At 42.3% G+C, this 27,574-nt stretch overlaps 13 protein-coding genes across 13 annotated transcripts; 8 read left to right on the forward strand and 5 right to left on the reverse strand.

Annotated features, from left to right (window-relative positions):
- Positions 1-1,743: 1,743 nt before the first annotated feature.
- SS1G_03662 (predicted protein) lies at positions 1,744-2,238 on the forward strand (the record flags this gene model as incomplete). The annotated part of the gene is made up of 2 exons (XM_001595523.1): positions 1,744-1,879; positions 2,090-2,238. 2 exons carry the CDS (start codon positions 1,744-1,746, stop codon positions 2,236-2,238), a joined length of 285 nt encoding a protein of 94 aa, XP_001595573.1.
- A 2,327-nt stretch (positions 2,239-4,565) lies between these two features.
- Positions 4,566-5,008, reverse strand: SS1G_03663 (predicted protein; the record flags this gene model as incomplete). Its single annotated transcript, XM_001595524.1, has 2 exons — positions 4,566-4,658; positions 4,925-5,008. 2 exons carry the CDS (start codon positions 5,006-5,008, stop codon positions 4,566-4,568), a joined length of 177 nt encoding a protein of 58 aa, XP_001595574.1.
- A 2,793-nt stretch (positions 5,009-7,801) lies between these two features.
- Positions 7,802-8,755, reverse strand: SS1G_03664 (predicted protein; the record flags this gene model as incomplete). The annotated part of the gene is made up of 2 exons (XM_001595525.1): positions 7,802-7,856; positions 8,460-8,755. 2 exons carry the CDS (start codon positions 8,753-8,755, stop codon positions 7,802-7,804), a joined length of 351 nt encoding a protein of 116 aa, XP_001595575.1.
- A 767-nt stretch (positions 8,756-9,522) lies between these two features.
- On the forward strand, positions 9,523-11,971 carry SS1G_03665 (hypothetical protein; the record flags this gene model as incomplete). The annotated part of the gene is made up of 4 exons (XM_001595526.1): positions 9,523-9,712; positions 9,786-11,311; positions 11,375-11,467; positions 11,570-11,971. 4 exons carry the CDS (start codon positions 9,523-9,525, stop codon positions 11,969-11,971), a joined length of 2,211 nt encoding a protein of 736 aa, XP_001595576.1.
- Positions 11,972-12,861: 890 nt separating this feature from the next.
- Positions 12,862-13,318, reverse strand: SS1G_03666 (predicted protein; the record flags this gene model as incomplete). The annotated part of the gene is made up of 3 exons (XM_001595527.1): positions 12,862-12,937; positions 13,038-13,070; positions 13,188-13,318. 3 exons carry the CDS (start codon positions 13,316-13,318, stop codon positions 12,862-12,864), a joined length of 240 nt encoding a protein of 79 aa, XP_001595577.1.
- Positions 13,319-13,480: 162 nt separating this feature from the next.
- On the forward strand, positions 13,481-13,729 carry SS1G_03667 (hypothetical protein; the record flags this gene model as incomplete). The annotated part of the gene is made up of 1 exon (XM_001595528.1): positions 13,481-13,729. The coding sequence occupies one exon, from the start codon at positions 13,481-13,483 to the stop codon at positions 13,727-13,729; it is 249 nt and encodes an 82-aa protein (XP_001595578.1).
- A 353-nt stretch (positions 13,730-14,082) lies between these two features.
- Positions 14,083-14,175, forward strand: SS1G_03668 (predicted protein; the record flags this gene model as incomplete). Its single annotated transcript, XM_001595529.1, has 1 exon — positions 14,083-14,175. The coding sequence occupies one exon, from the start codon at positions 14,083-14,085 to the stop codon at positions 14,173-14,175; it is 93 nt and encodes a 30-aa protein (XP_001595579.1).
- Positions 14,176-14,456: 281 nt separating this feature from the next.
- SS1G_03669 (predicted protein) lies at positions 14,457-14,811 on the forward strand (the record flags this gene model as incomplete). Its single annotated transcript, XM_001595530.1, has 2 exons — positions 14,457-14,527; positions 14,733-14,811. The coding sequence occupies 2 exons, from the start codon at positions 14,457-14,459 to the stop codon at positions 14,809-14,811; spliced, it is 150 nt and encodes a 49-aa protein (XP_001595580.1).
- An 801-nt stretch (positions 14,812-15,612) lies between these two features.
- On the forward strand, positions 15,613-15,747 carry SS1G_03670 (predicted protein; the record flags this gene model as incomplete). Its single annotated transcript, XM_001595531.1, has 1 exon — positions 15,613-15,747. The coding sequence occupies one exon, from the start codon at positions 15,613-15,615 to the stop codon at positions 15,745-15,747; it is 135 nt and encodes a 44-aa protein (XP_001595581.1).
- A 4,608-nt stretch (positions 15,748-20,355) lies between these two features.
- On the forward strand, positions 20,356-20,750 carry SS1G_03671 (predicted protein; the record flags this gene model as incomplete). Its single annotated transcript, XM_001595532.1, has 2 exons — positions 20,356-20,377; positions 20,677-20,750. 2 exons carry the CDS (start codon positions 20,356-20,358, stop codon positions 20,748-20,750), a joined length of 96 nt encoding a protein of 31 aa, XP_001595582.1.
- A 739-nt stretch (positions 20,751-21,489) lies between these two features.
- SS1G_03672 (predicted protein) lies at positions 21,490-22,508 on the forward strand (the record flags this gene model as incomplete). Its single annotated transcript, XM_001595533.1, has 2 exons — positions 21,490-22,068; positions 22,131-22,508. The coding sequence occupies 2 exons, from the start codon at positions 21,490-21,492 to the stop codon at positions 22,506-22,508; spliced, it is 957 nt and encodes a 318-aa protein (XP_001595583.1).
- Positions 22,509-23,541: 1,033 nt separating this feature from the next.
- SS1G_03673 (hypothetical protein) lies at positions 23,542-25,577 on the reverse strand (the record flags this gene model as incomplete). The annotated part of the gene is made up of 2 exons (XM_001595534.1): positions 23,542-24,905; positions 24,992-25,577. 2 exons carry the CDS (start codon positions 25,575-25,577, stop codon positions 23,542-23,544), a joined length of 1,950 nt encoding a protein of 649 aa, XP_001595584.1.
- Positions 25,578-27,172: 1,595 nt separating this feature from the next.
- On the reverse strand, positions 27,173-27,271 carry SS1G_03674 (predicted protein; the record flags this gene model as incomplete). Its single annotated transcript, XM_001595535.1, has 1 exon — positions 27,173-27,271. One exon carries the CDS (start codon positions 27,269-27,271, stop codon positions 27,173-27,175), a length of 99 nt encoding a protein of 32 aa, XP_001595585.1.
- Between the last annotated feature and the right edge of the window lie 303 nt (positions 27,272-27,574).

The raw sequence follows: 27,574 nt of genomic DNA on the forward strand, positions 1-27,574 counted from the left end.
ACATAATATCTGCACATGCAAGTGATAGTGACTACGACCGTGATCGGCAAATAAATGTTTAAAATAAGTGAATCACATCACATCACCTAAACTTTCTTAATCTCACGATTCCTGCACTCCGCTATCACATCACATACTCCGTACATACATCGCCAAATGTTCCGTGGTTGGGACCGCGGTTCGTGCATTTCGGGAATTTTTTTGAGGGGTTATGGGGATTTGTCGTCAGGGGTTGGGATGTGTGTGAGCCGGGACGCCGAGATATATACATGATGAGGTTGCAGTGCATTTTCGTTCTGGTGAACAATGCTCGATTATTGAAATAAAAATTAATTGTGATGGAGATATTGGATCGAAAGTTTACATTTTTGTTATTTTTTGTGTTGTATTCTGAACAATAAAAGTATTGATGACTAATTTCCTAAAAATGCTCAAATCCTTCCCATCAATCAATTCAATGGCGATGACATGTGATTGCTGTACCTCCCATCTATATAACTAGGATCTCAGGAGAGGAGTAGAATTTGAATCAAGATAGAAAGGTAATTCCTAAGGCTTTTGACAAGCAAACAAATATGTTCGAAGTGAAGTCCCTGGTTCTTAAAAACTAGACATCATTTTAAAATCGCTACTGATGTTATTAACATCTTGCAATATTTCAATGGCAGTTATAGTAGCAATTTCAGCGAAGACAAAAGTCAACTCGACCTTTCTAAAATGAACCAGTAAGATTGAGAACCACATGTTTAGTTGTATACTTGACTTTCTCGAAGTTCATGACTTGTAAACTTCTTGACTTGCAGGTATGCCACAAAATTTTGAGAAGAGAGAAAGTTATCCAATATGCTAAGGCTGGCTTTTGTATTGACCTTTGACTAGTGATTGAAATCTTGCTTTTAGCTCACAAGTAGATATCGCATAAGATCTTACAAGGACGCGTAACTAAGTGAGCATCATCAATGTCATTCCATGCCATCGTAAGCCTTGGTACTTCATCTAGACTGCGTTCCTGACAGACCCATATAATTCTTTCTCTCCTTTGATCTGCACTAGCATCAAAGACTTATATTGTACATTTTGGAATCGAAAGCTCGAGTAGAGTTTGACTGAACAACTACACAGCTCCCATCTAAACTTTGGCTATCCAAATTTCGCAAATGGACTTGAAATTGTGCCTTTCAAGGCCTCGTTATCTGTGAGCTTACTTTCTCGAGTCTCGGTACTTTGTGGTACCTTTCATCCCGCCTCATCTTCCGTCTCAGCAAGCCGAGTAGATATTCCCAATGGGGAATGAGAATATGAAGCTACCCGTGATTTCCCAAGGGATATTGGTGGCACTTCATCATACATGAATCGAAAGCCCTGTTCCCTGTCCCGCGCAGACGGTTATGCTTCGTAGATCTCTTGCAGCTACAGACGTCCAATGATCATCTATGCACATGCCAAGTAGACAGGAAGGAAAGAAAAGGCTGATTACATACCGTGTACCCCATTCCGCTCTTGAGAATTTCTCTCGTATAACAACTTTTGCCCGGCCGCAGGAAATTCCTTGAATTCTCGGCTTGCCTTAAATACACGTGGCAGCCGCGGGAACACATACAAATGCAGCAGTGAGATTATCGTCATCAATTTCCAATTCCGTCGTCGCCACGTGGAGTTTTTGTACAGGACGGGAAAAGCGTCTTTTCCTTACCTTTCTTCCCCTTCGCAAAGATTTTAGTTTTGATCGTTTTGTTGAATACAATGCAAGGTCGTTCGTTGATTCAGCTTGTCGTTTTAGATGTCACGCAGCACAATGGACCTGAAAATAGTCCAGATCAACATTTTGCCAACAAGCGCATTACGAGAGAGAGAGATACATGGAATCTAAATTGGATGAGTACATGAAATTATGATCAACCCGACGACCAGGAACCGAAATTCGGCTTCATGCAGCAAGCCAAGGGTAAGAAGATCAAATAAGGATCCAGAACCGTGGTTGGTAAGAAAGTTGCCGTGATACAAGGGATGCAAGGCCCTGCTACCTGTCCATGCACAGAAGAACACACAAATAGAATCAAAAGATTAAGGTAAGCTCTTACTCATTCAGTTTTATATCCGTTGTTGGATATAAGAGGTGTTATCACAACAGCTATGTCAGCAACAGCAAGCAAATCAAAAAAGAAGCATTTGATTCGAGACTATCTAACTCAGCTGAACTCGAAACCCGATTATGGCAATTCTTGGCGAATTTACTAGGAGTATTCCAAGGCCCGGACTGTGCCGACCGATGTTTTTTGTTTTTCTCAAGAATAAAAAGTATTGTGTAAGGAAATAATTCATGCAGGTAGCCATATGGGAAATTACACGGAGCTTACCTTGGTGGCGTAGCAATCGAAAATTTGTATTGTTATGATATATTTTGCTATAATTTTAAAAATGCGCGCTTAGAAGTCAGAGTTGCAAGCCGCATAAAAAACCAACACGATTTCGGAAAGGGGCTCGAGTCGCGACTAATTTTGAGCTAATAGCCAAAAGTTTGGTGGCGCATTCAATCGATGTTTTGCTGTTGTAACAATTTGTATGATAACTGTATGAAGAGCCTGTCTGGTAAGTTGTAAGTTGTAAGATGTCGTGGCTCCATCTGATTCATTGACCAACTCGCAAACGTTGTTTGTGTATGGTGTGGTGTCCGTCCAGCACTGCCGCAAACGGCGTGTAGAGCCCTGGCCTGCTACAGAAAACAAGCGTAGGTATTGTGTATGACAAGGAAAATCTTAGTAGATGATCGTAACTTTATTCAACATCACACCCGAAAGGCCGGCCAATCTAGCTTTCGAGCGAAGTCGGTAATGAGGTAATGATGAATATGGGACCTTGCATGAGGTGCAACAATCCGACAATATCGTGTACTACAACGATGCAATCGCGGAATCTCGAGTCCAGCGATCTGATCATGATAGAATGATAATAACTGATATTCATGATGAGATGAGGTAAGGAAAAAAGTTGAAATATTGTTAATTTTCTCGAGGATTTTTCTAGCTATTCAAACTATTGAAGCCACGCCTTAGAGAAGAGAAAAGGGTTGTCAGAGTTAGTTTTAGAATTAGAATTGGAAACTTTTAGGTACTTGCGAGCTGTCAATTTGGTGATCTGGCTCAGGTCATAAAGCTTGTTTTCCTTGGTACCTGAAAGTCCGTTTCTGTTGGAAAAATACGACAGATATTAAACGGTTTGAATTAATGCATGAAAATGGCTTTTATGAGTAAGGGGTTGAGGGAGGAAGAAAAAGCAAAAGCAACTGATAGTATCTGCATCTTTTGATAGTCTTGGTGGGAGAAAAGACCTAAATCAATGCCACTTTTAGAGATAGGAGTAGCGGTACCCATTTTGATTTTCGAGCGAGAGAGTTTATTAGAATAGGAGTGAGGAAAGTAGTTTCCGATGAAATGAAAGATACTTCGCTTGATAGGAAAAATTTGGAACGGAACAGTTGAAGAAGGTCCGGAATGACAAAAGCTCTGCTTAGATTGATGGAATATACCGATGTTATCGCTTCAATCTACAACGCAATCAAATTCAATGAAGGGGATGAGGATTAGCAATTTATTAGCAACTTCTTAGCAACTTCTTAGCATATTTCTTGTAAAAGCAGCTTTCCATTTCTTGGTGTATTGCATACGGAGCAATGGAGTACATACAAGCCTATTTACCCCATGACTAATCAAGATCTAAAGTCCTTTTCCCTAGCTGACAATACCATAGAGGATGCCCCAAATCCTGTCGATGCAACCAAAAACGAGGGTCAATTATTTCAAAACAAGCACAGCCACGAATTGACCTCAAGGTTTCCATCCAATCATAACCAACCAAATGGTAAAAGGGAGAGAACTCGTCACATACTCTCCTGAATTTATTACTTGACTAGGATTAGTTCGGGGTTACTTTGGGGAAATCTCCCGCATGATCTGGTCACTTCTTTGTCAGAAAATATATCATTATTATATTTTCATAAATTCATTACGAAGACCGAGCTATTGTGGTCGTTTTATGGTTCTATTCATAGTTCACATGATAGAATAACAGACAGGTTACGAGACGCAAGTATTTTGACCAAATGTATTACGCATTCCTCTCCCCTTCCTTTGGGAAGTGAGAGAAAGTATTTCGACGGGAAGGTAACGAATAAGAGGAAGCACTGCAGTATTAGAAAAGCTAAGGTAGGGGTTATGTTATTGTTCCTCCCTTTCTTTGATTCCACAGCAGCGGTGAATACGATTTTAATCTGTGCTCCGACGGTCACGACGGGAGGCTTGTGGTTTTCTCGTAAGGTGTTGAAGACCTTCCTATGGCTGGGCAACTTTGAGTTGTAGTCCTGCTACCATCCAAGGTATTCATCCTAGCTCTTCAACTCAACCGGGAAAAGATGGAGAATATCAATTTGGCTACACCGGGCACAAAAAGGGAAAAGAGGTACTTTCCAGAATTCGGGTTTCCTTTCCGAACAGGCCTGTCGTTTGTGGCGTCCAGTGTCTAGTGATCCTACTTCCTCTAACCCTGTCTAATATGCACAATATGCACACCTACCTAGGCATAGCACTCTTCTCATAATGTAGATGACCTGACACTCCCGAACATCCAAGTGTCGATCTTTTGCCTGCAGCACCCTTACACTTCTGCCGTGATTCGTCAAGCAGCACTCCAACGCCTATTTATCATCGAGGGCGTCTTTAATCACATCGATGGTGAGGATAATTCATATTTCACCCATTTTTCGATTCTAATCCATCAATATTGGTGGAGGAGTCCACTTCCCGATTAATTAGTTCAAGTATTAGTATTGCTTATCATGAGCACCAGCTTTCGCTCCAAGCTTTCAGCATGAGAAGTGACAGCCATTAATTCCTAAAAGAGTCGAGCCTCCCATGCTCATCCCGCTCACCTTGCTAGCTCTGGACCGAACCCGACGAAAGCGATTAGGACGACCAGAGAATAGCAAGAATTTTTTCTCCGATGAAATGGTCATTTGTGCTTGTGTTATGTAGCTAGGAGAATATGTCGAAAAATTTGAGCTGCTGTACAATATTGCGCAAGAATATTTTTTGGTGTTAGTGCCCTCTCCCGAGGGGGTAGCCTAGAATACTGCGACCGAAAATAAGCATAGCAGGCCCAGCAGTAAATGATGCCCGGATTGACGATTTCCCACGAAGGAATTTCATCTTCACAAGAGAAGAAGCTAAATTCGGAGATTCAGATAATGAGATCGTCGGACTTATTCGATAGACCCAGTTGCCGAAGATTGGGAATTGATAGCCAGGGTTAACAAGGGATCTAAATGCTCTTAAACAATTGAGTGATCTTCTCAAGTGCCGAGCGAAAGGAAAAAAGGAATAAGTTTCACAATTGGCCGGGCATGGATATTAATGAAGGGTGCTTTGTGCTGTATGTACAAAGTCTAGTGACGTTCATTTATGCAAGTATTATATGCAAGATGTAAGTTGCCAAAGGGCAGATGATAATTTCTTCGGAACATTTCACTTGGGCAGGAATTGAACGGTACGTACCGCACTTTTGGTATTCTTTGTACGAGGGGCTTTTGATTGTACAGCTCTGAAGAGGGTACGTGGAATTACGTGTGCTTTTGAAGGTACTGCGGTATGTATTTTCCACGAGTTGCGACGTGAATTAAAAGAGGATTGCGATTAAATGAAAGATAATGCATACCTCATCGCAATGATGATGTGTTAACGCGATCAATTCTTGTGGTGCTGCTGAGAACAATACAATTTATCGATCTGACAAACACCAATTTGCTCAACCGAGAATCCCCCTTCATCACTAGAACAAAGGCCTAATCGGAAACGAAATAAAGTATGAAACGATGCCCCTCAATCATCATTAATCCATTTCATCTCTACCATTTTTCTACTACCATTCCCATTCATCCCATTCGATCAATCTCTACGAAAGCGGAGGAGCAGTATATTATTTCAGGGTTCTGGGGGATTCCGGACAGTGGATGCTCTGGTACCGCGGCTTCCAAGTAGCTTCCAAGCAGGGAGCTCAAGGAAGAAAAGAGAGTTTGCAGGGTTGGAGCTTTAAGAAGTTAGAAGGGATCCCTCAAGTTATCATGGGCTTTAGAAGGCTTATAAAGGCAGAAAAGCTTCTAATTTGTCACTATTTTTATATTAGTCGTGGCCCTATTTGATCCACTAAATAGCTTCGCCGCAATTGAATCGATGGGCCTAGCAGGGGCAGCTACAGCCTGGGTACGTTGTACGACAATAACATCTCATCTCGCGGCCATCTATCTCACCCGTGGATGCATCCCATGTCGACCTGATTACCGAAATGCTCTTTCAAATGGCCAAGCATACAAGCCAAATAGAAAATAATGAGCAGGGTAAGAGTTCCCTCTCGAAATTTCTATCATCCTTGTAATAGAACGATCATCCCCATATAATCCCCTGTAAACTCAAGGAAAATAAAAAGATCTTTCAACAGGGACTTGGGGAAAAGAGGAAACTTGTCCGTGAAACGGAAATTCTTCCATACCCAAAGCATAATCCTTCTCCGAACAAGGGTCTTCGTTAGAATTTCTCTTCGAACTTATATCCTTGAGCTTGAGTGGGCTCCCCTTGTCCTCATTCCACTCTCTAGGGAAAAATGTCACCGCCTCTTACAGTAAAGTCCCGTCATCCACATTCCCATCATGAATTTTTTGGTGCACTAATGTTGTTCTTGTAAATTTCGTACCATCTTTTTTTTTTTTCGAAAAATAATAATAATAATAATAATAATAAATAATATTAATTGTCATAAATTTTTAATTCAGACCACCAAGTCCCAAGAAAGAAAAAGGAAAAAGAGATAAAAAAAAAGAAAGCAATTCTGTCCAATCTAATCCGAAGCTGCTGTCCTGTCAAAAGCCTCCCTCTCCACATTCTGAATAAATCGGCATAGAATATAATTTCCATTTCGATCTCATCAATTCAAGCCGCAGTCGCCGACCTACAGTTCAATATCTACTTTCATCGAATGAAGCACACGACCAAACCCGATTAGATTTGACCGTGGCTTCTCTATCCTTTGAACCTTAGGAAATCATCACCTTTCCAAGAAATCCTTCATCCAAAATCTACTCCACGTCTTTTCCTGCTCCTAAAGAGAAACCCTGTCGTATGCAAGAGCAAGAAAACGTATTCGTTATCCTCTCCATTAGGGAATGCATGTCATAGATTTAGTACACCTCAGTTCAAACAACAACATCCATCTTCTTTAATCCAAGCCGAAATTCGAGGTCAGCATCGAATTCGAGAAGAGCTCCCGGTCAAGCTCTAATGTTCCTACTTTGATCCTATACTACCTACCTCGGTTTTCTCGAACAAGCCAACACACATCTATTACTCCTTGGGTTTGTTTTTTTTAAGCAGAAAATCTTCACATCTTCCATGTCTAGCTCTTAATATTCATTCAACAACTTCGATAAAATATTAATTAGTGATTACTGCCACTTCTCTTTCGACACACTCCTACTAAACCATACCATCTACATACCCGTCCGCAACAAATCCCGTTCTCCCTCACTGCCTTCAAAGTTAAAGTCAGCCTTTTTTTTCTCCACACTTCATCTTAACCTATGGTTTCAAGACTTTAGAAACCACCCAAAACTGCGCAGCATTTCAGCAAAATATCGACCGCGTATTTTCGAACCTAACAAAAGTTCTTTGCCCAGACTCGGAGTCATCGAAGCACCATTGCCTCATTCCAAATCCTATGAAGGCAACCGCCACATCCAAAACCAATATCAAGAACGTGTCTAGCCTGCATCCGAATCCTGCCGTTCGAAGCCTCCATTTTCATCCCACGAAATACTTCAAACGTTTTTTAATATATACAATACACGATCGGATGAAATAGAAAGCCGCAAAAGTAGTATATCTGGGTTCGCAACTATACCAAGGATCCGATAAACGGACTTGATATTTACATTCTTTTGTTCGGGGTAAGCAAACTAGAAGACTTTTGACTTGGCCCAGCCTTTGCGAGGCGTTTGAAGCAGCTTCCTCGAACCTTTCAAATTGGTGTGACCACATTCAGCAGATCAGCCATCAGCCGCCTTGCACCCTACACGAGATCCGAGCAATCAAGAGAGAGGCCACACGCAACAGGCCCTTTACCTTTTTAGCTAACTACTGCGTTTCTTCTTCGCCCAGTAGAAGTCACTTAACTTACTCATAAACCCTAAAAGTGCCTTCCAGACCCCACCATTAGTATGTATTTCACGCTTTACCCTTTTTTATTTATTATGTTCATCACACCTCCTCATCCTTGCATTGAGAAGTCATATGTGCCATTCTATATACGGAACTAGGGTGATCAAAAGCATAACCTCCACCTCGACCACCACACAATCTAACCACTAGGCTATCGTTGTACCCTTGGTATACCCTCCCTCATGCGCACATGCTACTTACTACCTGTTTATACTACACCATCTTTCTCGACGACAACTTGTCACCGGCACACTTATAATGACGGCATACTTTTGATATACGAATACTGACATTACCTCGCAACGAACAGGTTCATTCAAAAGGTTCGGCCATCCGGGTGGCTGCATATCTTCTGGCAATCGGCATATCCTATCGAACATCCAAGAAACCTCAAATTCTTTGTCCTGTACGTGCCTCAACCCATCCCTCACCATGAATGCAACTAAACTATGAACGCTCCTCGTCAGCCATCTTGAGAATATTTTTTGTCTCTTCATCGTTTTGTAGAGTCATTCAGGCTGATTGATTCATAGAGTTCCCTTTAGTATCGTTATCGACTCTCTAAAGTACTTTATCCTTTTAGTTTCATGTTCCCGAGACTTTGTTCAAAAGATTTACGCCTTTGCCCTAGTTATTTCTAGAGCGCGGGAACTTAAAATCGCTAGTTAAGAAATTGGAAAACAAGCGTCGTTGAAAGAGGATTCAGCTCTGAAACTATTTCTTCGACTAACCTGTTCTATTCAAGTTCTATTACTTAAACTCGGCATCTCATCATTAAATCGTTATAAGTCACTGCGGATCAAACCCTAATTTTCCCCAAGAACGGAAGGAAAAAGGGAATTATTCTATCTGAGTGTCCTAGAGTACCAAAATTTATCTAACAGACTACCATTATACACCCAACACTTTGTCACTTGAAGAATAATTGGAAACGGCTCCATTACTTTTGTCGAAAGCATTTTAATCGACAGTACTTCATTCTTTCCAATCGTCATATAGACACCGCTCAGCATCGCGCAATTCTCCTTCTTCACGACCTTAACACTTCACGATATTTGGATATTCCATGGACCGAAGTTTCTACGATATTCATCAGTAGAACTTCTCGATTCGTGGAAGTGTTCATCTAGTGTTCTTGTGGAGTCGATAGTATTTTTAGCTTTATTCTTCTCCCACCGCCAAACTGGCCTACTCAACTTACACTTTGTTCGACGTATGTGTATCCTTCCGACTCTTATTTTTTGATATCTTTTCCGCTAATACAATGCTTTATTTACAGTCCGAACACCTCTCCTCTGGTCGACCGATAATAATCGACGAGACTTATCCATCACCAGAGACTACAGCCTTACACGAAGGAGGGTACGAGGGAGCCCTTGTGCCCCGGGCGGATTCCCCGACAGATATTCTGTCAATGTCTGCCTACGGGAAACCGCAACCACCACAGCTCCATGGTCAGTATGGTGAAGGGAAACTCCTTTACCCAAATGTCATATGAAGCCAAGGAATCACTAACTTCAAAAACAGGCTACGAAACTGGACGACCATATTCCGAGAACGCATTTCCATACTCAACGCCTCCATATGGAACTCAGTCTTCAATTCCAACGTCAACGCCTGCCCCAGTTTATCAAAATGCCGGACAGATGACTTCGCTAGGTTATGCATCAAGTAACACACGTACTACTTATGATGAACCAGCGGGTCCCTACTTGAATGTTGGGTCTACGCCAATACCCGAAGTTACATCATTTTCACCTCAGCGGGGAAGTCAGGGTACTACAGTCAGCGTCTACATAACCACTTTGTACGAGCTCTTGACTTCGAACTCGCCGACTTTCTATCTGGTGTTTGGACAACAGAAATGCCAGGCCTCCGTAAGGAAAATGAACCAGTCTGGAGGAGTTTGCAGTTACGTTGTGACTTGTGAGGTTCCTCAGTTTGCATCTACAAGTTGGTCCTCTTCCCGGGTACCAGTTTCGATGTTCATGGAAGGTGATGGAGATGTTATTTCCAAGGTTGATGTTGGGGACTTCACATTCGAAAATGGCCCACAGTCACTTGAGGGAACTAGAAAAAGGAAGATCTCGACAGAATCTGCGGAATTAATGAGGAGCCCAGCGAAACGTAATTCCCAGCAGCTAAAACCGAAAGAGGAGTTTCCTTATTCATTTTCATCGAGCGATGGCTCCCCCTCATCATACTCATCGTACCTTCAAGCAAGTTCTTCCTACAGTAATCTGTTGCCTCAATATAATCGATCCTCCGGTGGCTATCCAGCGCAAGCTGCTCCTAGAAACATAGGTTATGGATATGGAAATTCATCAACAACTTCGCCACCCACTCTCAAAGCACATTCTCCGCATGTATCTACTTGGAACTCTGGATATTCCACGATTGGCTCAAGTATGGCGCGAAGCCCAGGTTTACCATCAAATTCAATGCAACGTTCTAATATGTCATCCTTGCCATCTCCTGGCAACCCAGCTTTGATAAGAACTTCCACCTTACAATCTTCAAGTCCGGGTGCTACGCCTCATGCAGGCCATACATACAATCCTTACCCAATGTACGCAAACAAAGCAAAATTGGAAATCAGCGGGGATTTGGGTGATATGATGGTAAATAACTGGACCGCAGAAGAATGGGAGTCAAAGAGGCGGCTGGTCCAATTCAAGCGATCACAATCTGGATGCACTATCACGACAACTTTCAATTCTATTTCAGCTGACGAACGACCACCTCAATCTGTTGTAATCAGCTGCATATATTGGGAAGAGAAAAATGATTGTTATGTCACAAGCGTTGATACTATTACCCTATTGGAAGCGTTAGTGGCAGCAAAGTTCACCGTGGAAGAGAAGAACAGAATACGGAGAAATCTAGAAGGTTTCCGACCCGCAACTGTGTCTAAGGCAAAGCCTGATAGCGAGGAGTTCTTTAAAGTTATCATGGCGTTCCCTAATCCCAAGCCTCGTAATATTGAAAAGGATGTCAAAGTCTTTCACTGGAAGGATTTAGGATCCGCTTTGAAGAAGATTATCAGCAAATATGTAAGCACACCTTTTGGTTTATCGATTCTTGGTATGGATTAAAATGCTAACGGTGAATTTTAGTCCGCCAGTCCTTCCTCAACCCTTCCACCCGCACATGCCCCTGCCCTCCTGACACCCGTCAGCTCCACCGGTTACGCTACGGAAACTTCATCTGTAGGCTTACCATACACAAGTGATCATCATGGAGGAATTTCACCACGATCAATATCAGGATCAACAACTTCTACAGCTTACAACTCCAATATTCCCGCACAGAGAGCAATCTCACCACAAAGCCAAAAATCAATAAATTTCCAAGGTGGTCCCCCTGATCTAAGAATCGCAGTACCACATGGTACACAAGAATCGAGTCATTGGCCACAAGGAACCACACATCACATGCCTACACCACAACAACACTATCAAGCACAACTTGGAAATGCGGCAGCTGTAGCAAGCGCTAGAGGCTCATGGGACTTGTCGAATTATCTTGAAAATAGTCCCGCGACTGCCGCCGGCACTTCGGGGTCAGGGGTGGATTATCAAGGTCAAGGCCAACAGCAACATCAGACGCCGAGAAACGTTGTGGATGCTTCAATGGCTGGCGGGGGCAATGGAAGTCGTACTTTGTCTTCTCTTCAGCATCAACAACAGAGTCAGCAGATACCGCGTACGTGAATCGTGAATCGATTACGCGGTCCTATTGGGTGAATGATTGAGCTAATGCAGCAAAATCATGAACTCATGGCTTCACGTCTGATAGGGAATCTGGGATTCTCTGTGTGAGAGGGTGTCCTGTTTTCTCTACCTTCTTGCGAGCAATGGAATTCATTGGTCATGGGATCTTGTTTCTCTTTTAGCATGGGGTATGAAAGTGGGTTAGTGCGAGATGATGAACGCTCATTCGGCAGGAGTTATCTCGTATTACCCTCACATGCACATTCCTGCATCAAACATACCTTGCGCACAAATCCATGCACTACTACGCTAATAACCCTTGCTGCAAATCAATTTATCTCTAATCGACTTATCGACCTATCAAGTTAATCGTTACGATCGAAAGGACTAATCCATATTCTCAGGGTATTCAAAAACACGCTCTAGTCGTTTTTGTCGTTATACCTGCTTCTCTAAGCGACCCTGCGTCTCACGAAACACTCTTGTTGGGCATCCTCTGTTTTATTCGTCCTTTTCGATGATACTTACTCTCGATGGATTGAAGCACACTACCGCGGCCTATTACGACTTTAATATCCACCACTACTGCCTATTACGACTGCACTCCATCAAAACACCTCCTAAATCCTGTTAACGCTACATCCATCCTCCACACCCTCTTCAAATCTATTCATCCCACTCTACGCAATCATCTTCGTTCTCAAACACAGCCACCGTACCATATCAACACACCATTTTTCCGCCACACGCTTATTTTCCTATTTCTTACTTTTCTACATGCATGACTATCTATCTCCAGATCCCTTATCTCTCCTACACGTGTATCACCTGATGCACTACGACACTACTACATCCGAAATCGAATATTTTACCAACACCTTGTTTAGACCTTATTGCATATCTCTTACTTCGGATGGGAAGTGGCGAAACGGGGGGTTCTGGTTCTGGTTCTTGGATTTGGCTGGACTAAATAAATGTCCTTGGTGGTGTGGCGTTTATCAATCCAATTGCGACCTGCTTCAATTTATCGTACTAGCATATACCAATATTCTCTTTGGCCACTTACCTTGTTTTATTTCCATATTTTCTGCTTGGCTTTCTATGTTCGTATCAATGTCACATCTACTTTGTCCGATGGTATTCCGAGAAAGATCTTGTTTCATCTCATCATATGGCATCATCACTGGCACACATTAAATAAACAAGACCTCTCTACCTATCTTGGTAACCCCTCCTAGCTATGGAACCTGCCTTTACTCGCTTGGCATATCTTGCACGATTTGGAGAAATACTTGCAGCTCGCATTGCATTGTGCATATTGCTTGCATGCGAATAATGCCCGAGCATTATGGTTTTTAGCTTGTGTTGTTTAGATGTCGGCTGGTCAATACACTACACTGCACTATTCAATGCATTGGACACAAGAACGCCCATGCGTAACTATTGTGTTATCTTCAATAACGGGTTATCATTATATGGAGGGTCCGGAATTGTGCGGGAAAGGGATAGATGGCTATCCTTTGTCTTCCTTGGCGTCATGCTTGTGGCAAGAGGGGGATTAGCTCGCAAGTTCGTCACGACCTTCCTTCGCTGCCGCTTTATCCTGCCGAATACTTCGGATTCTACCTACTTTCCTTCCATTGTTTTCTCTTTTCTTTAAATTTTGTCTACTACTACTACTTAGCCTGCTTTGCGTCTTGTTGCTTGACTAGGGTGTTGAGGCGAGATATATCGTTATCATTACTAGATACCATTTGAGCGAGTCTGTTCGAGTCAGCTGAGACATCAATTTGTTTTCTATCTCCTTTTTACATCGCTTTCCTTTCTCACTTTATTTTGTTCGAGCCTTACCTTATATAGTCATCGGGTTGATCATCTTTTATTTGTACTGGATTGGACACATGGGCGGTAGGGGCCAAGCCGCAATGGGCATTATAGGGTCGCATAGGAGAGGAGTTGTGAGGTCACCAAAATTACATGTGTTTTTGTTCTTTTGTTTGGGTCTATTCTGATTTGATTTGGGCGGGCTAGGATGGATGTGCCGGGTACATCTGCAGGGTTTGGGTAAAGCAAGGTTTTGATTTTGGTGGGAATACGGGGTGCATATCTGTATGGTATCGAGAGATATTAATAGCTGGGTTACTGGTAAGGGAATCAGAGATCTCGCTCAGAAAGGGAGTCGAGTATTCATGAGATGGGAATGACTCGGAGATCGATGAGATGAGATGAGATGAAAGAATACATTTTACACTCTACTTTTTTATCTACTATATACTGGCTAGGCACTTTACTTGCTAGGAGGCTTCACATTACTTAATTATTAATAAGAGATCTTTGAATAATATCTATCAAACTATTCTGTTTTTGTGACGCGGGTGAAGTTAGTTTCATGTTGGCTTACTATGATACGTGAATCCTTCGAAAAACTTGACCGTGACAAGCATCCATTCCTCCCAAACGATTCTAGCATATCTGTAAGTCTACCATGACCAAAAATTCTCAGCCTGTTAAACACATACTAGTTTGGGAATTTTTTCCTAATTATCCTTTGAAATTGTATCATTATTTTAACATAAATCAAGATCTGTGTCTACACCCTCTTTTTCTCACAGATATCGCGATTCTAATGTCTCATCTCCGTCACCAAATCCTGCTTTCCTATACCATGTGAGAGAAAATTCCTAATTCTAGCATATTTATATGCTTTAGTAGATCATATACTCCATTTATATCAAATAAGAGGAAATGATTGGATGTCTAGATGTATGGATACATTTGGTGGTGCTGAAAGCAGCGGAGATATGTCCGATCCAAGTTTTGCAAAGCGAGCATGGGGATGATTGGCCCACTAGTATTTTACTGTTGAGCACCGGACTTGATAATTCTGCCGTTATAATACAATTATTTACTTGAATACGAGTATGGCTTAGCAGCATATTTGATTGGGAAGAACGGCGAAGATGGACAAATCGGGATGGAATGATTTAAATTGGCGGCTCAAAAGGAAAATATTAAAAATTCCAGCAGTTTGGGTCGAGGTCTCGGCCGCATTTTATATCTCCTAGTTTGTATTTCTATTCATTAATGTTTATTATGGTGTAATGTGCTGAGTCTAAGCAGCTCTACATGTACAGTTACTCATTAGGTCCTGCTCAACTAAATTGCCCAAAGCTATATATCTTCCCAAGTCGAGAAACTGGTGAAACTCCGGTATCAGAACAGCATATATGCAGCGTCCCTCGTACAAGATACAGCAAGCATCGGAGACTCGGGAATCGGATCATTTTTATGGTATTGTATCCCATTCTCTCGAGATTTACGCTATGTACCTAGGTAGGTAGGTATGTACAGTAAGTGGATCCTTCGGGTATGTTGTGGTGCGAGGCTTTGTGTTTGAGTGTAACGGGAAGAGTGGGTGGTTATTGAATACTGGGCTGGGAATGGGTTACAAGACTGGGGTTTTGAGGTGTACAAATACTCGGGAGATATAAAAATCTCTTCACTTGTTAATTTATGTTGTCTTGTATGAGCTGAAGCAGGGCCGAGACAGGAAGACATTTCTTTGAAGTGTTGTGTATACTGAGATGGGGTTAACTCGGAGCTACTATCCACTTTGAGCAGCGCTCATTTGGAATTCAATGATGCTTCGAGAATATGGAGAAGGTTCAAGAGTGGCAGAGTGGGAGAAATGGGAATTTCATCGGAGGCGCGATGCATATGCAGTGCCCTCGACTTGGAAATGGTTTGGTCCAAGCTGTCACGGTACTGGTGCGTAGTTATGTTTCACTGGATGGAAATTATTATTTATATATATGCATACTGCAATGCAATGTAGCTGTGATGCAATGCATATGCAAATGTAGATGTACGGTTAAGGGAATATCTACGGGCAACGGGTTTTCGTGCAGTGGTTGTGTGGCACTCTTGTTGTGTTCTGCTCGATGATTTGCAAATTTTATGATGATTGGAGTTGTGGAGTTGTTTCAGGTTTCTCAGTTAGCGCGGTAGCTTTCTTTCTCGATATCCGTCCGGAGTTGTCGATGACCTCTATTCAAGTTCGGAGTGCATCTCAATGCAGAAATGGACATATTTATTTGTGTAAATAGAGATATGCCGAATCGTGGAGATATGATTCCTTTCTTGTCGTTTATTCAATGCTGAGGTAGGACATCAATTGTTACTTTACTACTTTGTCGGGGCACATCGGTCATCATCAATCGAGAAGTCTCGGTCACAGTCTCAGTTCATTATTCATCAAGCTAACATGAGAAATTGGGATGATCATCTCAATTATGATGAGACGATAACGACGTCTAACATCAGGATGTCGCTGTTCAATGCTGAGAGTATTACTTGTACTTTTGTGCAGGTATTCAGATATCAAGGGAAAAGTCTTAGTCTGTCGGCGACAATGTGAATAGATGCACAAACCCTCGATCTGAGGGCTAGTTTGCGAGGGCTTTGAGTATCTCGCGATCTTCCAAGTTTCGTTTTTCCTAGTGGAGATGATTGTTTTTCTACCCCGTATGGATAACATTGTTGGCAAGTGCAAGTATCTGTAACTACGTGGAGGAAGTGGATCCCATACCGGGTATACAGTAGCTGCATACGACACCCCCACTTTCAGATGACGAGATGATTAACCCGGGCTCATCATTTGTGGAGTTCAATTTTGACGGAAAAATGATTCCAATCCATCATCAACCAAATATCCTGAATTTGGCCATAGTACAAACCTGATGTGAAAAGATTAATCCAAATTTGGATCTGCCAAGAAAGCTGCAAGGATATGATCATCTGCCAATTTCAATGTCTGTGCATCGATATGGATCCTAAATAGTACTTAGAGTTCAGCGCCAGCGAGTACGTGCGTATTTGCGGCACCGGGAGATCGCTGCCAACCGCACATGCAAAATCGCTTTGTTGGGCGGGGGCGGGCACTAGAGCGGAAATCGGCGAATTGCCCAGCTAGAGTATGTAGGGATGAATGTGACCTTATTCTGTCCAAGTCTGATCGTCTTTAGATCAGCGACTAGTGGCTTAGTGAGATGAGATTCGATGCCAATGATGTGTTGTCGAATGATATCGAAGGCGATTTCTCTATTTCTTTTGTTGATAACAGGGGCTATAGGTTATTAGCTGTCAAGGTAAAATGTCAGAGTGTGTATCCTTGGGGGAGGAAGATCCCCGAGCGTGGGGCCCTTCGCTGCATTAGGCCTTGCACATGACAAGTATCAGTAGAGGCTAACGAGAGGGAAAAGAGTATGAGTGGCAAAAGTAACTCCAGTATAGGAAAGGCCTAGTAGGAAATCACTAGAGAGTACGCCTTCGGAAGTGTAACAATCTAGCTTAGGTCAAAGTAAGTCCTAATAAATCAAGCTAGTCATATACTGTACTAAATATACGTAGACATTCAATCTTGTTATCTAAGTTTGCCCGTCGCTACTTGCGCCGGAGCCTCTTACGGATGCCGGTAATTATTTCCACGCGAGAGATAAAGAGCGGCCAGTGCTGCTGCACTTTCAAGGGAGGTCCCGGTCAAAGGGAAAGGCAGTTGAGAGGAGCAGACGTTGCACTTTCAAGGGTCTTGGTGATTTCTTCTTACAACAGAATACACTGATATGACATTGCAAGCAGCCACCGGAAGCTGCATCTTCGAAGAAAGAGGCTGGTACCTTCCTAACATTCTCACCGAAGCGAGGGCATCACTTTTAAGAAATTAATTTGTGATTGCCAGGGCCCACGTATGCCAGGGCGTTGAGTTGACGTAGCCTGGTGGAAGCCTAAATTGAAAGGGATGTGATGCGTAGGCGAGAACTACGCCTCTAGAGATACGTTGCGATGGCATACAAGCCTTTGCGATACGCCTAGTTACTCCAGTTCTCACTTGAGTGAGTCAGAGTCACAAATGGCCACAAGCGTGAATCATTATAGTGTGAAGAGGAAGATTATCGTGATCATGAGGTTATCTTGTGAGATTGTTCCGCCGGCTTGAGCAAGTTGAGTCATTTGAGAACAATTGTGCCTTAGGAATCGAGATCGAAGAGAGCTCGAAAACCCAAAACTAGTCCTAGGTTATCCAAAGTGTTTGCCTCTCAAGTCTGCCTCGCGCATAGTGGTGAAGTCGGCTGTCCCATTGAGACTTAACCACAGCCACGGGCTTACTTGAAAAGGGCATATGTCGAAGCCCGATTTTATTGAATTCAAAGCTAAACCTTATAGAGTATTATCAAATAATAGAGGAAAAGCTACTCAAAAGAGCTTAGATATTTTGAAAGATTCACTGAAAATCGGTCGGCGAACGCCACGCAGGACCAGCTCCCTGTTCGGGAAAAACTTCTTTGAATGTCGTTCTCCACCGACAAATATATTTAATAAGCGAAGGAGGCTATGGAGGCCAATATGCAATGTTCTGACATTGGAACAGCTACTTTGGAGATATACACATTTTCAGAGAATGTGTGAAAGTTGGAGCGGTGAAGACTCGATTTAGGAGCATCAAGGAATGAACCAAAATATCACGGCTCGCTACCTCAATCAGCGCCGTCCATCCCTCGGCTCTCAATACGCCACTCAGATGCATTAGCCTGGGGCCAAAAATTTTTCCCTGCTGTCTATCAGCTTATTTTGATGTCAGCCTGAGCCAGCCCTATGGTTTTGCAGGATCATAAAAGTTTAAAACGGCCTGAGCCACCATTACAATACTAGCACCGCCACTTGTTGACGTTAGAACTCGGGACCCAACACAACGGTTATGTTTGCTAGGAATGAAAGAATACGGTAGGATCAGACGGAAATAGTTAATTATGGCCAACACGTGTAATATGCTATATGTTATATGCAGTTGCTGGCTAATGAGGTGTATGCTAATTTTTGTGGGGCGCAGTTGAATTTCAAGCATAAATCCTCATGTGGCGGTGCGGCATGGCACTTATGCGTACATGCATGTCGAATGATGTGTAAGATCTTAATATCGGATGTTATTGCGACAAAAGCTTGAAACAAGAAGTGCATTGGACTAGGGAAAAAACGGTACAAAGGCTGGTGACGATGGATGCTCAGAAAATATCTTAATATCCTTGATCGCTTAATCAGGGGACTCATCCTAAAGCAACAGGACCTCTTTTTCATTTTCGAGGGATGGTTGCTACTTTGGAGCGCATGCATGCAGCATACCCATGGACACTATTTGGCGTCTGTATGTATAGGATTTCATTGTAAGCTTTATATCAATGAGCGAAACTTTCCCAAATAGGACAGGCTCTGAGAGACCTAAGCTATCTGTTGACTAGCGATGACAAAACGCCACTTTTGGTTTTACTTGCAGCTTCATTCATGTATCAGATCATTTAATTTTGTATTGATCGCCGTCATCCTGGGAACTACCAACAAGGACATTATCAGGCCATACGATTTTCGTATAACTGGATGAGATGGGGCCTCCATGACATGTAGCCCATCTTTTTTGGTTATTGCGTTGGCATGACTGTACCCGGCCCGCATTGGCCTTTCACGAATACAGGCCGAAATATGACCGGCTGATAAATGAGATGATTAGGCCTCAATTGATGGCGGCTACGTGTGCTTGTTGGCGTGGGAATAGAGGCAATGACTAACAATTGCTTTGGTTTCTCGGGAGTGTCTACCGTATTATTCCTTCAATAGGGTTGTCATGTGTTTGGCTCCGGTCGCGATTTAGTAATCGCCGTTCTCTCATCACCGAAATGTCATAAGTCTAGTTGGCGAACTTTGCGGATCATCGTGACTATGAACCACAAGTTGCTAGTTCGAATGATGAGAAAACTTTGCTCAAGCCGTCCCACTATGTAACCTAAAAGGCGCTAAATCACGTGTGGATGAAATCATTTGACGTTGGCGTCAAAGTGAGCCATGGATTTCTTCGCTTGATATGAAGGGGGTTTGAGATAAAAGGCATCAATACGGGTGCCTCTTTCCTTTGGCGAGCTAGCAAGCTGGTTTCACCCTGAGATACGTAAAGAACCTATAAATAAGATGACTATCTTCGTTCAGCTGAAATTGGTGTGGTCATGTGATTGGGAGTAGATGAAGCTATTCTCAAGATCGATTAAGATTGTTTAAGTGCTGTAATCACCTTCGTTCCGGTTGTTCATACCCAACCGTCTTTACAATATTGATTCAACATTTCTCCAATTCCGAAGACCTCATTTCTGCAATGAAGTATTGTATTTCACATGGACAACATCCACAGAATCATACACCAGATATATCATCAATACTTCTGTTCTAGCCCGTCTAATCATGTTTGAGTCTTGGATAATGAATAGTCGAGTATTTCTAATACTCAATCCGAGGAGACACATAAGTTTGATCACCTTGATTGTGATTATCGGCCAAGTGCCACAATGCTCAAAACGTGGGCGCAAGGTTCGCCGATATAAAGTGACATTATTCCGGGTTCTCAGTAGAAACCATGCATTAGTTTACTGATATTCTGTATTCCTAATTGATTTTCCATACCATATATTGACTTCTTATGTTGACTCTTCCATCGATCAGCAATATCAAACCGGTAGGGAGTCTCATGAAACAAAGCGCTGCCCAGAAAATCCTATGTTGCCGAGCTGAAAACAGGATGCTGGGAAAGTATTAAAGATTAGATGCACTTGTGATTAAGGGGGTTGATGATCTAGTGAAAGGCTGTGAATTACTAACTTACAAGACAGACAGACACCAAGATGAAAGTTTGGACGATTTATGGAGAAAGATGGAAGGCGTATGGAGAATTGAACAAATTTAAGAATTTCCAATTCTCAGTATGTTCTCTAGCAAGTAAATTTTAAGTAATAGGTAAAAATTTGTTATAAGATTATATATCTCTCACCCAATCCCTCGTATAAGCCCTGGAGAAGAAACAGACAAAGAACGCGAATTTTATGCCTACATTGACAGAGATTCCAAGACGCTATACTACAATGTATGGGATCTGAATAAATGCTGTTACTTGAGTATGATATATGCACTTGCCATAATGAGAATCATGATATGCCCATCCATCTTTCCCGGTCTGGAAGTTTTCGGACTTTTAAACCGTATAAGATTCACTAATGAGCGACATTCTGGGGAAATAATTTTCATAACAGAAGATTTCAGATAATTTATTTATGGCTTCTCTTATCCAGAATATTGAGGACCACGAGGTCATTGCTTTTGTCCACTTCAATCATAGTAGTCATATCATTCCTAGCATTCGAATCGTTCAATCCATTCAACCCGTTCAGATTGTTCAGACTAATCAGATCACTTCGACTGTTTGGCTCACTCGGAACACTGAGGTCGTTCTTAACATTCTTGAATGATATCATTACTTTCATTATTCAGAATAGAAACAGAGTATTTGCAACTATGTCCCTAGCGACAGGAGTCAAGCCATGAGTCACTTTGGAAAAATATTTGCTTCACAGCCGTCGATGTTCTCTAAGTACCAGACAAATAACTCGGATATCAAGATAACAGATGGTTGTGAATGTCATGGAATTATGACTACACGACTTACCGAAGGACCTCCACCAGGACTGGATGTCTGGGTAGACGGCGTATCAGATGTGAAGACACTTGAATTATTAGGATATCCGCCTGACAATGAGGAACAGGAGATGAAAATCGCCGAGGAAAACCCAATATTCAGATTCACGACGAACAACAACAAGCTTGGAACACCAAGATTCTCATCAAACAACATTCTAGCAAAAGCTTCAAACATCATAAGCACTCCTCGACCCCAATTCCCAAAAGCAACCATAATCAACTACCTACTTGAAACCTCCCCCAAAAACATGCATCTCTATCTCAATGGCTCCAAGCGCTCCAGCCAAGTCGAGGATAAATCCGAAGACTACACCATCATACGGGAGATAGCAGGAACTATTGCCAGTGAACGCTATTGGGTATTTGATATTGAAGATATTCATTGTGCGATTTGTTGTAAGATGATGAGAGATCAGCGAAGACGGGATTATGAAAAGACTAGTCGGTGGCAGAGTAGGGCGAGGGGTGCTTTGCGACATGTTCATTGTATGAATTCGTGGTGTCATGGGGTTTGTGGACATGATCGGAGGGTGAGTGATGCCTTACTTTTCTATCTTTGATGGTAGAGTGAGGACTAATGATAGGGATATAGCCACATCATGTTCTTTCCCGCTTGGGTCTCGATACCACTCGTAAGATTAAATACATCCAATTAACTTCCTCAGAGCACATGGATCCTGATATCCTCGCATCCGCAATAACGGTATTAAAACCATTCATCAATCATCTCGAAGGACTAGAAATCAACCTCGCTTGCTCAACATCATCTTCGAAATCCAATCATCTTGGAAAAGGCTCAAGACAAGAATCTCGAAGGTTCATATGTTGTTTTGTGGAGTTAGAGGGATTACTGATAGAAGGAGCAAGGTTGAAAATTAGAGGGTTAGAGAGTATGGAAGAGTTGAGGAATATGTGGTGTGATGTGAGGAGGAAGTGGTGGGAGGTTAAGGGGGATGGAAAAGGGTTATAAAATAGAATAGGTGGTTAGATTAGATTAGATGAGCATAGACTTAGAGTACTTCAGTAGCAGCACTAGTGAAATACGTGTAGTAAATCAAATGCTATTCCAGCGAAAGGGATTCTTATTCGAGGTGATACTCTGCGCTCAATCTTGATACAAAGGAGTTCCCCAAGAATCCTCCTACATACCTCATAAAAGCTACTAATTAACCAATTCTTAGCTCAGACTTAATATCCCTTCACTCTACAATGAACTCCATACATTATCCGAGGGCACAGCCAAATTCCCAACTTCGATATAAAACCTTTCTAACCCCAAAACTCATGAAGTATGAAGATAAAAACAGGAATAATTAATACACCGAATCTACCAAGTAGATTCTACGTGAACTTAATAATTAGTATCTGGAATAAAAAACCTAATCTATTTAAATTACTTAACTCTACTCCATTCTTCTATCTAATTCCTAAACTCTTCAATCCAGATTCACAGATTCACAGATCCAAAAACCCATCACCTATAAACTAATTAGCACCCCGAAATACTAGGTACTTATCCTAATACTGCAATACTGCAATAACTCACCTTTAAATTAGATTTTCCTTTAAGAAGAGAGAAGAAAAGAAGAGAGAGCAAAATAAGAAAACCTAGCAGCCGGAAAGGAAATCTTGATATTCGTGATTGTCTTAGATGATCTGTGGAGAATAGGGTTCGAATATTTATTATTATTTTGAGTTTGGATATTTGGATATTTGGATATTTGGATATTTGGATATTTGGATATTTGGATATTTGGATATTTGGATATTTGGATATTTGGATATTTGGATATTTGGATATTTGGATATTTGGATATTGAGGATGAATGAAATGGGGAAAAGACCAGAACTAGGTTATATACTAATGTAAACTCTCTATATTATTAGACGTAGTTCCATATAGAAATAGATATCATAGGAAAGCAGAAATGAAGCCGGATGCAAAATAATATATATCAATCAGATTCATTCATCTAAAATCTCCAAAAATCTCATCTAAATACTCAAAGCATATACTGAAACGGGGTATTCCTTCCCCTAACCCCTCTCTTCCCATCACCTACAAGACCCCTCCCCTCTTCCCCATCCCCATCCTCATCTCCATCTGCATCTGCATCTGCATCCCCACTCCCACCAACCCTCTCATACCTCTCCCACCCCCTCCTATTCTCCCTCAGCAACCACCACCTCAACCCCACCCCCAAAACCGCCACCACCATCATAACCCCCGCACAAACCCCCATCCCCTCTCTATAAAACGGAGCTTGATGTTCTGGATAAAGTCTCGTGCCCACAAGCGGACCACACTGACCAATAATCTGCAAGATTGCGAAACCGGCCCCCTGACGCGAAGAAGAGGGTTGGTTGTTGAGGGTCCAGGTAATGAGGATGGTGATTACGGAGAAGAATCCGATGCAGGCGGGGTAGATGGCTAGGTAGCGGATGGTGGGTGTGAGGAGGTGTGGTGGGAGGGTGAGGATGGTGTACCCGAAAGAGGAGAGGAGAGCGTGGAAGAGGAGGAAGGGGGAGCGGGTGCGGAGTTTGTCAGAGAGGTAGGAGGTTAGGAGGACGGAGAGGAAGGAGAGGAGATAGGGGGGTGCGGAGAGTGCTTGGGATGTTGAGGGGGAATGTCCCATGTGTGTTAGGATTGTGGGGAGGAAGATAGGCATACTGCTGAATGACATGTTGGAGAAGAAAAACATGAGGGCTGTGAGATAAACTTTGGGGTCTCGAAGAGTCAAAAGTACTTCTTTAATTTTGAGACCGGATGATGGCTGAGTTTTGGAATTAGGAGTTGAAGTTATCTCATGACGAAGACGTAGCCGTGCGATTTTCTTCTCGCGAGTAGTGAGATAAGGAGCGGTGTTGGGACTATCAGGAATATGATGCCATGCGAAAAGAGCGACAAGAACGCTAGGGAAACCTTCAACCAGGAAGAGAAGTCGCCATGGTGCAATAGGGGAACGTTCACCCAGTTTAACGATTCCCCAAGCCAAAGAACTTGCAAATGAAGTAGCGAGAGGAGCCGCACTTAGAAAAATCCCCGTTCTAAATGCTAATTCTTCTCTCTTGAAGAAAAAGGATAGATAAAATGGTATTCCCGTGAATCCAGCTTCTCCTATTCCGAGTAATGTGCGTAGAACAAGTAATCCCGCGAAAGATGTCGCGATAGATTGTAGAGATGCGATGATACCCCAAGATAGGACGATAAACGTTATGTAAATATGCGCCGGGATGATTTTCCATAATATGCTCATCCATTCGAAACAGATATATGCGATATAAAATGCCGTGACAACCCATTCATATTTATTCGAATCCAAATGTAAATCTCGTTCTAGACCGGCTATTTTCGCATTTCCGATATCTGGATAAAGAGATGGTTAGTATGGTTTACCTCCTTTTATTGACGAGAAGCCGATGAAAGAGTGGTAGTGAAAGAGGTGAATATACTTGATCTGTCCAAAAAACTCAACATATACAACAATGCAACAAAAACGACCAATTTCCTATCGAATTTTCTCACCACAGTTCGTTCTTCATCTGGCGTATATAATTGATATGATTGAATTGTCGAGAGACTGCCTCTCCTGGCACCAGTTTCCCCCGTCTCATCACGATAAACATTCTGACTATTCTCCTCATAGGAATCCATATCGAGATTTAAATCTTCAGCATTTTTCTTTCCCCCTTTAGCTTTCTCCTTCTCCTTCTCCTTCTCCTTCTCCTTCTCCTTCTCCTTCTCCTTCTTCTTTTTAACCACCGGTTCCCACCTCTGCATCTTATAACTCCCCCTCTGTCTATCACCCCCTCTCATACCCATACCCATACCCATACTACCCATAAGCAAATCTAAATCCGAATCACCCTCCCCATCATCAAGGTCATCCGAATCAAAATCCGGCGTCAGATGCTCGCCCATGACCTCTGCGGAAGTAGTGCTCGAAGAACTGGACCTAACATGCGCGTTTAAATGTTCATCTAAATGCTCATCTGATGATGTCTTAGGAAACACATGCTGAGGGTTTCGGGACGCCATTTGCGGCGCATTGGGGCATGCGACCGAGTCTGCGAACCTGCGAACGGTAGGAAAGCGATAGGAGTTTAGATATGACTAGAGAGTAATTGAACCAGGATAGCATAACCAACATCTAATAATGAGGCATTTAGCTACGGGATCATTTAATTCATTTCATATCAATTAATTTCATATCATTATTATCGTGGTTGTGAAAGCAATTAATCGGACACCAATAATAGGTATGGTGGTCCCCGAATTTGCCCCGGTTTTGTGGGGGTTAAAAGCCTATGCACGTACCGGATTGCTGCTGAAAGGGGGTTGTGTAAATGAGCGAGGGGGTTATGATTGATTTTAGTAGTTTATTTGAGGGGTTGTTGAATGGGAAATGTAGTTTCTTTTCTTTTCTTCTCTTTGCAGTTTGTGATATACTCCTATGTGAAAGGTTGTAATGCTTTATATATATATGCCGAGTTTGTCCTTGGTATCAATAGGAAGTATTATTACTCCAATATCATTAATTGGACTTTTCTTGATTCAATAGAAGGAATGCAAGAAGATATATACATTTAATATAACCCTAAATTCTAGAATTAAAGCAATCAAATTTCTTACATCTATTGAACCTCTTGAGTTTAAGCATCACCTAGGGATTTTTATTTCGTCATCTGGCTCCTTTCTTCTTGGTATTGGCGTTTCAACCTAACGACATTCGAATAACCCTGATCAACACGTTCGTCCCTCCTTATATGCACCTCATCCTCTGCCCCAGCGTGGATTCTCCTGCCATGCAACTATTTTGTACAAAGTATATTCATCAAATGCTGATTTGACCCTAATCTCATAGATACTGGCCAATCAGTACGCCTAAGTAAAGCCCCTTTCTCCGACACGCTCCTCCAAGCCCTACTCCTCTCCGTCTTGATGTCTGCTTAAGAACACAGAATGATGAAACAAGAACCTTCGACTTTCCAAGAAGCGCCTTTTAAAAGCGCTAAGGAAGAGGCGTTCGTGGTAGTATCTCCATGATTATTACATGCAGAGACAAGTAATCAATCCGGGAGTCCATATTTGGCACGTCCACTTACTCAAAACGAAGCTCGTCAGAATCTAGCGACAGATAGATACAAATCTTTGATCCGAATCTTAATTACTCAGAGTATGTGCTTGACTGTGTTAAATTCGGTGTATTTCTGCGGTGAGAGGCGTTCGAGAATGAAAATGGAGATCTGGGAGTTCAATAGACACTCGGCGCTGATTCGTATGGTGGATACACGAGATGAAAGTTGGATGTTCCAAAGGTAATGATTTGACGCAGGCGGATCATTTATTTCCAGCACAATCTGGAGTTTCTTAGGGGTATTTTTATATTGGAGCAAGAGGCGTCAGGTTTGGGACAAAGCTTGTATACTTTCTAACTCTGCACAAAGATATTAGAAGGTTCGCGGTACGTCCTATATTTAGGTAGGTAAGACGATCCCTGTGTTGTCGATTGACCACTCTTTGTGTTTCCTTCAACACCCGAAAAGGAGTGCAGCGATGACCACCTAACGTTGCTCAGTAATCTGGCCAGTATTTGAACTTGGCTTGGATTGGCTTTGTAAAGATGAATATGATCAAGGTGGTTGATCTTCATCCTCAGAATCATCGCTAGGTCCATTGTAACCACCACGACCAAAGTCTAAAAGGGAGGGGAAGAAGTGTTGTGCAGTCATCGAGGCAGCGATCTCGAACACTGGTAACAGTATGCATTTTTTGTGATGCGATCATGAGCCAATGTTTGAATGATATAAACATCTTCAATTGCTGAAGGATCGCATAGCGAAATTCTCTTCCCGTGCCGCTGGGCCGAGACGAAATTTTCTCGTGTTGAAAAACAATCAAGGAACGGGCGCTTTCTAAACTCAGGTCCCAAAGAAAGAAAGGAAGTTAAGAATTCCCAAGATTGTATCAACCAAGAATCAACCACCTTGGCCGCTCAAGGATGGCAAAGCAACATCCCGTGCTATACAGTCTAG

This window comes from Sclerotinia sclerotiorum, genomic scaffold (assembly GCF_000146945.2).
Source record: "Sclerotinia sclerotiorum 1980 UF-70 scaffold_4 genomic scaffold, whole genome shotgun sequence".
Lineage (NCBI taxonomy): Eukaryota > Fungi > Ascomycota > Leotiomycetes > Helotiales > Sclerotiniaceae > Sclerotinia > Sclerotinia sclerotiorum.